Genomic DNA, 13,823 nt, shown 5'->3' on the forward strand with positions numbered 1-13,823 from the left:
GAATGGGAAGGTTTGACTAAGATCAGTGGTCTCCCAACTTCTCCGGCTTGGCAGCCCGGAGGTTGGAGGGGTTTGTTTGATGCGAGTGGCAGGCGTGGGTTCACACCAGAGGTGGTATATTCAGCAGGTTCTGACCAGTTCTGGAGAACCGATAGCGGAAATTTTGAGTAGTTCGGAGAACCGGCAAATACCACCTCTGACTGGCCCTGCCCCCATCTATTCTCTGCCTCCCGAGTCCCAGCTGATCGGCTGGGTCTTCTTTGGTTGCCCTGCACAGGAGAACAGAGCTGGAAAGCAGGTTAGTGGGCTGGGGAGGGAATGGGGATTTTGCAGTGTCCTTCCCCTGCCACGCCCATCAAACCACACCCACAGAACCGGTAGTAAAAAAAAAAATTGAATCCCACCACTGGTTCACACAGCTCCATTTGTGCGAGTGAATGGATCTTCGTGCAAGCACCCACCCCTTGCACAAATGGGAGCTTTGCATGCACACAAACGCGCTCGTTCGCCACACGCACAAGTGCAACGGTGTGTGCATACGTGCTCGCCATCACAGCACCCAGTTCTGAATGGGCCACGGCTCTGTTAATGAGCTGCGGCCCAGGGATTGGACAGCCATGCTTTAGATGTCTGCAATGTAGCTCTTAATAAAAGATTGGACGGCCACTTGTCTGGAATGGTGTAAGGCAGGGGTCCCCAAACTTGGCAACTTTAAGACATGTGGATGTCAACTCCCAGAATTCTGGGAGTTGAAGTCCACAAGTCTTCAAGTTGCCAAGTTTGGAGACCTCTGGTATAAGATCTCCTACTTGAGCAGGGGGTTGGACTAGAAGATCTCCATGGCCCCTTCCAACTGATTAGAAGACAATTGGGTTCACAATGACCTCAGTAATTAGGGTTTAAAACTGTCCCCTCTTTTCTTCCCAAATCAACCTATTACGACACACCTGATGCCAAGGACGTAATTTTCCCACTATTTAGCTGTTTAAATAGTTCAACGTCGTCGTTCTAAAATCAGCTTGTCTGCGTCTCAACCCCTCCACCCCCCAAAAATCTTGGCAGAGCCAGTTGGGAATGACCAAATCCCCTTGTTTCCCACAATATCAAACGACACTAACAACGTTTCTTTGGTTTGGAACTTTATTTGGACTCCAACCTGAATGTGTGAGAATGAAGCGGAGTTTCACACACGGCTAAGCCCGAATAGGAGTTGGCCTAACTTTGGCTTTTAGTGTGTTGCGTGTGTGAGCCTTCCCGTTGCAGTTCTTCCAACGAAACCAAGTTACGCTAACTAAATCTAAGGGATACTCTATGCCCACCTATTGGCTAACATGTCAGGCTAAAAGTGGGAAGACACAGGGATTAATCCCTAAGTCAACAACAACAACAACAATACACACACAGTTGTCTGCTTCTCGTTTTTTGTCTATTAGCCTACCTGACAATCTTGCCTTCAAGGATACAAAACCTGTGGAAGCTGCTACACTGGGAAAGGATGCAACCCTCAAGGGGAAACACAGGTAGTCCGCAATTTAGGACCGCAATTGAGCTCAAAATTTCTCCTGCTAAGCGAGACTGTTAAGCGGATTTCGCCCCATTGTCCAATCTTTCCTGCCACAGTTGTTAAGTGACTATTGCACTCATTAGTCACACGGTTGTTAAGTGGACCTGGCTTCCTGTCATGCCCTTGTTGGAGTATGATTCTGAGGGAGAGATTGAGCAGCTGACAGGGAGTGGGAGTGTAGCTCTGGTGGCTGTGGAAGAAACGGGGGAAGGGCACAGTCCGGCTGGGCATTCAGAGGAAGACCCAGGGCCATTCCCTCTTCATCCTAGGGCATGCAGGGAGGAACGGAGAAGGGAGCAACATGACTTACGGGAGAGGAAAGGGCCCTGATCCCTTTCATTAGTTGCAGCTGAGAGAACAGGATATAAGTGGGGCATTTGCATACAGCTCCTTGCTGGAAGCAAAGCATGCATTGTCTTTGTCAAGGCTTATCTGGGTTTTGGCATCCTCCCAACTGTAGGGGCTGCGTTATCTTTTGGAAGTCTGCAATTTATCATCCTGATAAATTGTTAATAAAGTGTTAATTACTTCAGTGTGATTTGTATTCGTCTTTTAATTTCTAATTATCTTTACTTTGGGTTCGGACTGCATTTCTTTCCTTCGTAAACTGTTTTTTGGAAGAGTTTGATATCCAGCCGAGGACAATTGGACATTGGAGGCATTAAAGGGAATTTATTCTACTTTTGTGACTATTATTTTTGTGTCACGCCCCGGGTCATCACGCTTCCCCACTTGTCTCTCTCTCTCTCTCTCTCTCACACACACACACACACACAGGGAACACTGCAACTGTCCTAAATATGAGCCAGTTGCCAAGCATCTGAATTTTGACCATGGGGGTGCTGCTGCAACAGTCGTTAAGTGTGAAAAGCGGCCGTAAGTTGCTTTTTTCCCCCAATGTGGTTGTTAACTTTGAATGGTCGCTAAGGAAACTGCTGTAAGTTGAGGACTACCTGTATCCTTGAGACAGGAGGAGAGCCACAGCCAAGGGCAAGAGTCAACAGGTCACTTTTTTTCAGTGCCATTGTTAACTTTGAACGGTCACTAAACGAACTGAGGATTATTTGCCGATATTTCTGTCTGTCCCGAATTGCTTTTCCTTCAATTTCCCCCAGCTTTTACTACTTAACAAACCTTTACCCTTCCTCGTTTTCTCTACTCTATTCATACATTTTATACAAACCTACCATCTCTCTTTCCCCTTTATACTTACTTTCCTTTAAAATGCAGCCATCTCTCTTTCCCCTTTATACTTACTTTCCTTTAAAATGCAGGCAATCTTCCCTGTTAGATGCTTAGCAGCCGCCACTGTAATCCAAACCTACTTTCTCCTTTATTGTTTACTGTTAATTGACTAAAGGATGCCCTTTTTTATTTGTCCAAAGTCACGTTCTTTTGAAAACAATTTGTGAAGGACATCTGCTAAGGGGGGACTAGAGCTATTGAAGGCGGAAGGGGACAGTGGCGGGATTGAACAAGTTTTACCACCGATTTGGGGGGTGTGGCTTGATGGGCGCACTTTGCGCGCGTGCACCAAACTTTGCAGGCCCGTGCACACCAAACGCACGCTTTTGCACAGGCATTCCAACTCACCTCCTGCAAGCCTGCATTCTCCCGGTCGCTTCAGCAGCTGCCGCGCAACCCTCTGCTGTGCCGCGCAAAGCAGCTGCGCTTCAAATTCAGAGGATAAAGGTAAATATAGGAGCCCAGGCGGATGGGTGGGCCTAACAGCAGAGCAGTGGAGAAGACCGGTTCTGTCTCCGCGGCCCATCGCCGCTACCGGCTCGGTAGAACCGGGACGAACCGATAGAATGCCACCACTTGGAAAGGGATGAATTCTTCCTCTCATCTCATTTCTGCCTTCTCTTAACAGAATGGGGACATGCAGGCCCTGGCATTATCATGAGGCCTGTTCAGATTTACCTTCCCAGGTTGTGGGAATCAGTCAACCATGGTTCACAATCAATGAGAGGTAGTCCTTGACTTACAACCACAACCGAGCCCAACATTTCTGTTGCTAAGCGAGACGGTTGGCGAGGTTTGCCCCATTTTTGCAACCTTCCTTGCAACAGTTGTGTCAATCACTGCAGTTGTTAAAATTAGTCACGCGGTTGACTTTGCTTGTCAAAGTCGCAAAAAGGGGATCCCAGGATAGCGAAACCATCGTAAATACATGCTAGTTGCCCATCATCTGAATTGTGATCACGGGACCGGCAACAATGGTATGAAAAACAGGTCATAAATCATTTTTTCCGGTGCCATCAAGTACTGTATCCTACAATATTCTATGCCAGAACCTTCTCTCTTTTGTAATCTACCATATATACACACAAATAAGCCGAGAATTTAAGGCTCCAAAACGTACCCAAAATCAGATTTGGCTTATCCATTTGTATATACGGTTAATGTATTGTAAAAATTACTCATATATCTCATAGAGGCCCATCTGTAGCTAAGGAGACCCTTGAATTTTTTTTTACCAAACTGTCATGAAAAATGCAGGTTGGCTTATCGGTGAGTGGCATGTTTTTCAGTGTTTTTTTCCACAGAATTTAGGGCCTGTTGACTCACACGTGGGCTTCCACGTTGAGTATATATGGTACGTCTACATCTTTTCCAAGCTTAGCAACTTTTCAGAGGTGTGGACTTCAACTCCCAGAATTCCCCAGTCATGACTGGCTAGGGAATTCTGGGAGTTGAAGTCCAAACCTTCTAAAAGTTGCTATGGTTGAGAAACATTGCTCAAGCAAAGGGGGACAATGGGGCCCCCAATTCAGAATATCACCTAGCCACCTGAAATCACATGCACTGGCATTTTTAAACTGGGGATAACCGGACATAGTGCATAATCTGCACTGAGCACTAGAACTGCACCATTGAAAGGAAGTGCTAATTTAGCGTGTCAATCCAAACACTAGAAAACCATTTTTAAAAAATTTGATACCATCTTCAAGTTGGATTTTAGCCATACTGAGGAGGGGGAGTTTTCACTTATTACCTACAAGTTGCCCAATAATCACAGCTAACTTGCTCCTGAATCTGGGGGATCTACAGAGCTATTAAATAGCTAAATTACAGCAGGGGGGGTGGGGATTACACTAATAATGGAAGGCTCAAAATATGCTGGCTCGGGGCCTCAGGGAAGCCATTTTAATGAGCAGCTAGCTTCAAAGCTCTTCTCTTCCGCAGAGGCTTTGCCTTCTTCCTAAAACTAACTTGACAATCTAAGCCTCCATCCTCTGTACTACCCTATTTTTTTTTCCTCTCTCCAGCCTAACTCTATCTTCCAAAACCACCACATTTAAATTCTATAGCTCGACTTCCTCTCTACTCCCACATCCGGCCCCCACAAGCCAGGCTGCCCAATTCCAATACCTTTTAGGGACTAGCGCCTTGACTAGTCGTCTCATAAGGAATAAGGCTAACTCCGCCACAGTCACAGAGGGGACATCCTGCCCATGAAGTCGCTAGGGCCCTGCTCGGCTCCCTCCCACAAGCCGCCCACGCTGTAACTCTCAGCCGAGTGATCCTTCTGATGGGTGGTCAAGGCCGAATGGGAACCGAAGCTCCTCCCGCATTCGTTGCAGATGTAAGGAGTGTATATGGAATGTGTCCTCATGTGCCGGGTGAGTTTGGAACTGGAAATGAACCTTTTCCCGCACTCGGTGCAGCCGTACGGCCTCTCCCCCGTGTGGACCCGCTGGTGGGTGTTGCGCGTCGACAAATGGCTGAAGCTTTTCCCGCAGACGTTGCAGAGGTACGGCTTCTCGCCCGTGTGGATCCGCTGGTGCTTGCTGAGGTTGGAACTGTAGCTGAAACTCTTCCCGCACTCGGGGCAGCTGTAGGGCTTCTCGCCCGTGTGGACCCGCAGGTGCTTCGTCAGATCCGAGTTCTGCTGGAAACACTTCCCACAATCCGGGCAACCGTAGCCGTACGGCATCTCATCCATGTGGATCCGCTGGTGAGTGACCAGCCCCCGGTGCTGGCTGAAGCAGGACCCGCACTCGGCACACACGTAGGGCATCTCGCCCGTGTGGGTCCTCTGGTGGATCAGCAGGTTGGAGCGCTGGGCGAAACATTTGCTACACTCCGGGCACTGGTGTGGCTTCTCCCCCGAGTGGATTCTCTGGTGCTTCAAGAGGTTGGAACTCTGACGGAAGCATTTCCCGCACTCGGGACAGGGGTACGGCTTCTCCCCCGTGTGGATCCGCCGATGGATGGTAAGGCTCGAACGCTGCGTAAAATGCTTCCCGCAGTCAGGGCACTGGTGCGGGCTCTCCGCCGCGTGGACCCGCTGGTGTTTGAAGAAGGCCGGGCTTGGGCGGAAAGCTGTCCTGCTATCGGGACTTTGGAAGCTCCTCTGGCCCAGCTGGGCTCTGCCGGGAGCCTTCAACCCATTTTCGGTAGTTCGGTTCAGGGCCTTCTCAGCATGCTCCCCGTTGGCGTTCCCCAAGTCTGAAACAAAAAGGAAGAAGCTTTATTTGGTGGGTCCAGTCACATTTGGGATCCAGCCACTCTAACCCAACCTCCCCCGCAGTCGTTTCCTGTCTGGACTACTACAGTGTGCTCTACCTGGGGCTGCCCTTGAAGAGTGTTTGCAAGTTGCAGCAGGTCCACAAAGCAGCGGTATGGGAAGCCTTAGGTGCTTCACATCATGCCCGTGTCACACCTGTCTTCTGAAAAATGCACTAGTGTAATGATATATGGCAGTGGTGGCTAACCTTTTTGGGCTCCTTTTCCAAAAATTGAAGGCAATGCGCATGGGGGGGGGCTCCACGCTCCCTGTGCATGCGTGTGCAATCCCCGCCGCCGCCGCCCCCTTACCTGCACTGCACCTCCCAGCTGATTTTCGGCCTTCCAGAGGCTCAAGGCCAAAAATTAGGCCCGTTTCACCACTTCTGGTATTTCCGGAAATACAGGAAGTGATGAAATGGGCCTTTTTTTTTTTCAGCCTACAAAGGCTGCAGAGACTTCCCTCGTGCCTCTGGGAAGCCAAAAACAAGGCCTCAAACGGGCCGAAAATCAGCTGTAAGGCCCGCACGTGTGCAGTGAGGTAAGTTTGCCTGGGGCTTGCGTGCCCACACAAATGACTCTGCATGCCACCTGTGGCACACATGCCGTAGGTTCGTCATCACAGATATATGGGAATGAAGGTATAGGACAACTCGACGCGGCCATCTTTGTGCGACCAACTCACTGTGGGATAACTTGCGACGGACCATTTCACACAAGGTAACTCAACGTGATAAAGGTTATCTGCCACTGTTTCTCTGACATTAGGACAAAAATGGAAATAACAGCAACAGCATTTCGACTTATACCGCTTTACATTGCTTTTACAGTCCTCTCTCAGTCCCAGAATTGTCAGTACTTCTGAATTTTGGATGGGAATTCTAGGCCCTGGCATCCCCACAACCGTGAAGTACAGTTGTTTGAGACAGGTGATCTTACAGCTTCCAAAGAACCAAAGGCAGGAAATTCTTACCCAGGATTCTGGCGTCTTGCTTCATCTCTCGGTGAATCCGCTTCAGCCCAGAACCCACAGGAGATGGTTTCATCTCAGCCCAGCTCACCACTTGAGTTCCCCGAGTCTGAAAGATGAGCAGAAAGCAGGGGGAATAAAAAAATCGATGTTTTTTTTTATTTAAATTGGATTTTTTTTTACTTAAATCAGATTTTTTTAAATTTAAATCAAATTTATTTTAATAAAATGCTTTTGGAGGAAAAAAAATCTATATCTGAATTTAGTTTTCTATTAAAGATACATTAATAATTTAGTTTATTCAGCATAAAATGGAGTAAAATGGAGCTTAGTCATGTGGCATGAGGCTGTATATTCCGCAATATTTGCATTTTGGGTAAACTCATTCAACGAATCCAAGCTCTGCAAGCTGAGATAACATGCACTCCATTGATGTACTTCAGACAATTTCACAGTAACCATGAGGTAAATCATCAAACAAAGTTCAAGAATATTCCTTTATCCCGTTGTTTTGCAAATCTATGTACTACAAACTGTACGATTGTTTGAAGAGAAATGCATCTGTACCACCAGGCTCTAAGTGTGAGGAGGAAGGGCAAGCAGTAAAAATGAAAGTGAAGCTGTCTAAGCAGCTTATATAAACCTTCTACGTATATAAAAGCGAAATACCACTCACGCATCAAAAAATCTCCAGAACCGTAAAGCCTACGAACTTGAAATTTGGCACGTATGTTCCTCTTGGCTTCTGGGTGCTAAGAAAGGATTTTTCTAAATGACCATCAGAGTATTAGTATTTTGTATATTATTATTAAATGCTCTGATGCTAAGGAGTTCTACTCCCCCCTCCCCATCTGAAAAGAAATCTGTTCCAAATGCAAAACACAAGCACAGGAGAAGAGTTTCAGTTTCAGAACAGCAACCAGCTTCAGTACAGAACAGTTGAGCTAAGCCATGCCCAGGCTCCTTGCTGTCTCCTCCTTGCTCACACAGCAAATACTGTTTCAGTTTCCAAACAGTCCTCAACTCGCTCACACACAGACAGGATGCTAACCAGATAAATATCGATGGATGCTGGTAGGCAGAGGCAGAATTTTTTCCCCTCATTTTCCTCCTCACAAACTAAGCCCGATCACATAGTTTCGTAGCAAAGCACGGGTATAGAGCTAGTGTGTAATAAGACCTCTTCCAGGAAAATGCAAAACAACACTTAAATTCATCACCGCACAACCATTTTGTGCCAAGGACAAGGCAGCTTAGCTCTGTCAGTCATTATACCTGTTTCCCCTTTCTTTCGGCCTCTTGCTGCCTGATCAGGAAGGCCTCCGCCAGGGGCACAGCTTGAGCACACGACTCCGGGCCGTGTTCCCGCACCCAGCTCTGGATCTCCTGAGGCAGAAGAGTCAGGAACTGCTCCAGGACCAGAAGGTCTAACATTTGCTCCTTGGTGTGTTTCTCCGGCTTCAGCCATCCCCGGCACAGTTCCCGAAGCTGGCTGCACACCTCCCGGGGCCCCCAGGCTTCGTGGTAGCGGAACTGCCGGAAGCGTTGGCGCTGCGCCTCCATCCGGAAGGCATCCCCTTTCAAGATGGCCGCCTTGACTTTGGCGTATTCGCCTCGGTCCTGGAGACTGAGGCTACTGTAGGCTTCCTTGGCTTCGGTGCCCAACACGGGCACCAGGCGCGCCAACCACTCTCGGCGGGGCAGCTGGCAGGTTCCAGCCAGGCGCTCAAAAGAGGCGAAAAAGGCTTTGTTGTCCCCCCACGGGGCGGGTCCCTCGGACAGCTGCTGGTGTCCCTCCCCTAGAGGAGAGGCCCGGAGCGCAGCGAGGAACTCCTGCCATTGGGTTTCCCAGAGTTGGGGCAAGTCCTCCCTGGGCTCCTGCTTCATTTGCCGCGGGGCAGCCCAATTCAGGAACTCTCGAATGGTGCCCACTTGGAGGACGCGAGGCAGTTTCCCAGCCCGGTCCCCTCCCTCTGCCCCTCGGGGGCTGGCGGTTTGACGCTCTTCCACTTTGACCCCTCTGTGCCTTGGGAGGCCATCCGTTCTCCTGGCCCTCTGTTCAGCTGCCATGGCCTCTCGAAAAGCAGGCGTCGCTGACCGCAAAATTTGCAATTTCGGTCAGCCTTGGGCCAGAAGCTTGCAGGAATATCCCAGAATTTCTCTCTCTTAATACAGCTGGCAGTTTCCCTCCAAGATGGGAAGGCTTTTAAAGAAGCAGGGAGCTATGCGACATAATTCAGCGGCAAAGTAGCACTCTCTGAGGAGAAAAAAAAAAAAAAGGAAGAATTTGAGAAACTGTCAGCCCAACAAAAAGACCAGACCAAGAATGATTTCCCCAGGAGGGCTAAAACTAAAACTTTTCTAGAGGGTCCTCGACTTAAGACAGTTCATTCAGTGACCGGTTACGTCATCATTGGGGAAAAAAAGCGATTTGCCTTCCATTGAAAGTGATTTAGGGCTGTCTGTCACACTCACGACCATGGCAGAATCCCCACAGTGACGTGATCGAAATTCAGACGCTTCACAAATGACTCGTATTTATGACGGTTGCAGTGTCCCAAGGTCATGGGATCGTTTTTTGCGACCTTGTGACAAGCAGCATCAACAGGGAAGTCAGATTCACTTAACAACTACATTATTCACTTAACAACTGCGGCAAGAAAGATCCCACTTAAAAATGTCTCCCTTAACAACAGAAACTCTGGGCTCAATCGTGGTCGTAAGTCAAGGACCACCTGTGTTGGGAGTGGCTATTGCACCACAGTCTTCCAAGTCTGATTGTACTGTACCCACTTCCCCCTTATACTCATGTGAAGTACAGACATGAGCCTTTTCTGCATTATTTTCACCTTGTTTTTGCCTTGTCTTCTTCTCCTGACTTTGATAACAGATCTAGCTTATCTCTGCCAAGATCAAGATAGAGATTTATTCAGTAACTTCCTCATTCTTTATAGCCGTGATGGCGAACCATTTGTGTGGGCACGCAAGCCCCAGCCAAACTTACCTGCACCGCGCATGTGCGCGCTTTCCCAGCTGATTTTCGGCCGGTTTGATGCCATTTTCAGCCTCCCGGAGGCTTGAGGGAAGCCTCTGTAGCCTCGGGAGGCCAAAAAAAACAGGCCTTCTGGAAATACCGGAAGTGCCCGTTTTTCGGCCTCCAAAAGGCTGCAGAGGCTTCCCTCGAGCCCCTGGGAGGGCGAAAACAGCCTCCCCCAGGCTGTAGAGGCCCTCCAGAGGCTCAAAAATGGGCACTTCTGGTATTTCCAGAAGGCCCGTTTTTCGGCCTCCTGAGGCTACAGAGGCTTCCCTCGAGCCTCTGGGAGGCAGAAAAAGGCCTCAAACCACCCGAAAATCAGCTGGGAGACACGCACATGCGCAGTGCAGGTAAGGGGGTTGCGCTCGCATGCACGGAGGGCGGGGCACAGTGCATTGTGGGTGCCAGTGCACACACGCTTTCAGCAGACCCTAACACAAAGGTTAGCCATCACTGCTTTATAGAATCGCTACACAGATGATCTCAGGCGGCTTTTCAGCCCAGGCACATCCAGTTGCAGGTAGCCCTCGACTTACGACCACAACTGAGCCACAAAATGTATGCTGTTCACATGAGACATTTGTGGTGGGCTTGGCACTGTTTTACCACCTATTCTAGCCACCATTGTTAAGTGAATCACTGACGTTTGTTCAATGAGTAACACAGTTGTTCAACGGATCTGGCTTCCTCATTGATTTGGCTTGTGAGAAGGACACAAAAGCTGACCCACGGACACTGTGACCGTCACAAATATGAACCGTGTTACTAATTTAACAACCACAGTTGTTCGCTCAACAACGGTGGGAAGAAAGGTTGTAAAATGGGACAAAGCTCACTTAACAAGTGTCTCATTAAACAGGAGACGTGTTGGGCTCCACTGTGGACGTACGTCACAAGATAGAGACTCCCAAAACATGTTGCCACCCTCTGACAGGACAAAAGTTTTAACTGTCATCAGAGATTTAAGCACATTGGGAGATTGTAGCAACATTGCTTATAATGAACTAGTTGCACACTTTACAATTGTGCAAGGGAGGTTCATATTAGACAATAGATGTGCAGCAGGGTGAGGAAACAGGATGGAACTGGAAGATGAGATGGATAATTAAGATTAAATAAAGGCTATAGCTGTATAGATATGTATCTACATTAGAAATAACTCTGCAACTCTTATAGCTTCATTGTAAACACAACTTTAAGGAATGCACTTTCATCCCAAGGCTACTACAACCTGGCCCGCTACTCACAGGACCTTTGATATGCAAATATTAAGCGGGCAATAAACATAAATAGAACTAAAGAGCTTTCACCTGTTAATCCAGGCAGATCAAAGCCATCCTAACAGACCTAGCTGCAGGAGCCAATTCAGAGCTGGAAAACCTGCAGGACTGGCATCCGCCTTTTCTAAACTGAAAAAAAAAGCACTCAACTCCAAATCCCATCATCCCTACCATTACAATTTCCTATCTGCATAGACATCCCCACCCCCTGCTTCTTTCTACACTTTCCTGCAAAGAGGGGATGCCACTGCACAAGCCACCCTTCCTAGGTGGCCAGCCTTTTTGCTTGGCACAGGATTACACAGCCCTCGCTCCCCTGACAGCAAGGAGATGGGTGCTGTAGTCCATACTAGCCACAGAAGCCCAGAACTGGGAAGCCAGCAGGTCTGGACCTCTAAAATTGCACGGGGGGGCAGAATTACACTTCCCTTGCTTCCTGGCCAAGGTGGTGAGAAGATGGGAGTTGTAGTGCATCCTAGCCAGAGCCTGGAGCAGGGAAGCCAACAGGCCCAGACTTCAAAATTGCACGGATTTTTGCACGGTGCAAGATTACACTTGCTGACTTGCTCCTTGGCCCAGCAAGCGAGAGAATGGGAGTTGTAATGCATCCTAGCCGCAGAGCCTGGAGCGGGGAAGCCGCCTCACACCCGGACTTTAAAAATTGCACGGATTTTGCACGGCGCAAGATTACTCATTCCCCCTGCCCCGGTAAACGAGGGAATGGGAGTTGTAGTGCATCCTAGCCGCAACGCTTGGAAGCAGGAAAGCCATCAGGCCCGGAAAATTGCACGGGGCAGAAATTACACTTCCCCGCCAAGATAGTGAGAAGATGGGAGTTGTAGTGCATCCTAGCCAGAGCCTGGAGCGTAGAAGCCAGCAGGCCCGATCTTCAAAATTGCACGCATTTTTGCCCGGCGCAAGATGACATTTGTCCCACCCCACCCCACCCCAGCAAGCCAGAGGGATGGGAGTTGTAGTGCATCCTAGCCGCAGAGCTTGAAGCAGCGGAGCCAGCAGGCCCGATCTTCAAAATTTTGCACGGCGCAAGATTTACGCTTGCTCCCCGCTCCAGCAAACGAGAGGGATGGGAGTTGTAGTGCATCCTAAGCCGCAGAAACCCGGAGGCGGGAAAGCCAAGCAAGGCCCGGACTTGGAAGACTTTGCAGCTACTGGATTCCTCTCCTCTCAGGAACAGGACCGGGGGGGTGGGGACATCGCCGGGTCCCCCTTGCATTTTCGCCCCTTTGCAGCTTTCGTCTTTTTGCAAAAGTAGCTCACCGAACTGGAGCGCGCGCGCTGGTCCAGCTCCTCCGGAGGAGCCCCACCGCCAGTCTCTCCCCCCCACTTTTCCCACCACTTACACAGGGGCAGATTAAAACAGCACAGGAAGGTGCATCGAGTATTTAAATCCCCCCTAAACTCCTCTCTTTCTCTCCAAGGCCTCTCTAGCAAGCAGCCTCTCTCGCTCCCTTTAACCCACTGAGTACCTCGCTCCGCTGAGCCCTTTCCCGAAATCAAGGCAGAAAGCAGAGGCTTTCTCTTGCGCTGGGCTGCAGGAGGTTTCCTTGTTTGGAATAGAATAGAATAGAATAGAATAGAATAGAATAGAATAGAATAGAATAGAATAGAATAGAATTAGAATAGAATAGGAATAGGAATAGGATAGGAATAGGAATAGGAATAGGAATAGAATAGAATAGGAATAGGAATAGGAATAGGAATAGGAATAGGAATAGAATAGGAATAGGAATAGAATAGAATTAGGAATAGGAATAGAATAAGGAAAAGGAATAGAATAGGAATAGGAATAGAATAGAATAGAATAGAATAGAATAGAATAGAATAGAATAGAATAGAATTAGGAATAGAATAAGGAATAGGAATAGAATAGAATAGAATTAGGAATAGAATAGGAATAGAATAAGGAATAGGAATAGAATAGGAATAGAATAGAATAGAATAAGGAATAGGAATTGAATTGAATTGAATTAGGAATAGGAATAGAATAAGGAATAGGAATAGAATAAGGAATAGGAATAGAATAAGGAATAGGAATAGAATAGGAATAGAATAGAATAGAATAGAAATAGAATAGGAATAGAATAAGGAATAGGAATAGGAATACAATAGAAATAGAATAGGAATGGAATAAGGACTAGGAATAAGAATAGAATAGAATAGAATCTAGTCCAACCCTCTGCTGAGGCAGGAAACCCTATGTACCATTTCAAATGGATGTCCAACCTTCTTAAAAACTTCCAGTACTGGAGAATTCACAACTTCTGGAGGCAAGTTGTTCCACTGATTAATTATTATGTCAGGAAATTTCTCCTTAGTTCTCCTTAGCTTATTGTTTTTTTTAAAAAAACATCATTTATTTATTTCTCCTATTTATCCCGCTGTGGTCTTTCGAGATTGTGGCTCTGAAGGATGGGCCGGCTGGCGGGAATGAGCATTGCAGGA

General features: G+C 48.0%; 1 protein-coding gene and 1 long non-coding RNA gene across 4 annotated transcripts in view; one reads left to right on the forward strand and one right to left on the reverse strand.

The window, feature by feature from the left end:
- Nucleotides 1–13,823, forward strand: part of LOC148131635 (uncharacterized) — a 65,655-nt gene that overhangs the window by 27,215 nt on the left and 24,617 nt on the right. The window lies entirely within an intron of this gene.
- On the reverse strand, nt 1,123–12,791 carry LOC113425263 (uncharacterized). 3 transcript variants are annotated; one of them, XR_015747046.1, is made up of 5 exons: nt 12,639–12,729; nt 8,322–9,303; nt 7,050–7,155; nt 2,822–6,019; nt 1,123–2,772 (listed from the first exon to the last, which is right to left on the reverse strand). XR_015747046.1 is itself a non-coding variant. In XM_087953038.1 (4 exons), the coding sequence occupies exons 2-4, from the start codon at nt 9,114–9,116 to the stop codon at nt 5,001–5,003; spliced, it is 1,920 nt and encodes a 639-aa protein (XP_087809164.1). In that variant the 5' UTR covers nt 9,117–9,303; nt 12,722–12,791; the 3' UTR covers nt 2,800–5,000. The 3 variants fall into 3 exon arrangements, 2 of the variants coding, with proteins under 2 accessions (XP_087809164.1, XP_026543117.1); XM_087953038.1 differs by lacking the exon at nt 1,123–2,772 and having other exon boundaries at nt 2,800–6,019; nt 12,722–12,791; XM_026687332.2 differs by lacking the exon at nt 1,123–2,772 and having other exon boundaries at nt 2,800–6,019.

This window comes from Notechis scutatus, chromosome 2, assembly GCF_049901735.1.
Source record: "Notechis scutatus isolate UNSWTSFEM ecotype Mainland chromosome 2, rNotScu1.2, whole genome shotgun sequence".
Taxonomy (NCBI): domain Eukaryota; kingdom Metazoa; phylum Chordata; class Lepidosauria; order Squamata; family Elapidae; genus Notechis; species Notechis scutatus.

What these genes read in the sequence shown, in the direction of transcription:
- LOC113425263 (XM_087953038.1), bottom strand. Translation starts at nt 9,116, where the DNA reads ATGGCAGCTGAACAGAGGGCCAGGAGAACGGATGGCCTCCCAAGGCAC. An exon ending in CCGAAAGAAAGGGGAAACAG is followed by an intron (nt 7,156 to 8,321) that starts GTATAATGACTG and finishes CTCATCTTTCAG; the next exon opens with ACTCGGGGAACTCAAGTGGT. An exon ending in GCAAGACGCCAGAATCCTGG is followed by an intron (nt 6,020 to 7,049) that starts GTAAGAATTTCC and finishes TTTTTGTTTCAG; the next exon opens with ACTTGGGGAACGCCAACGGG.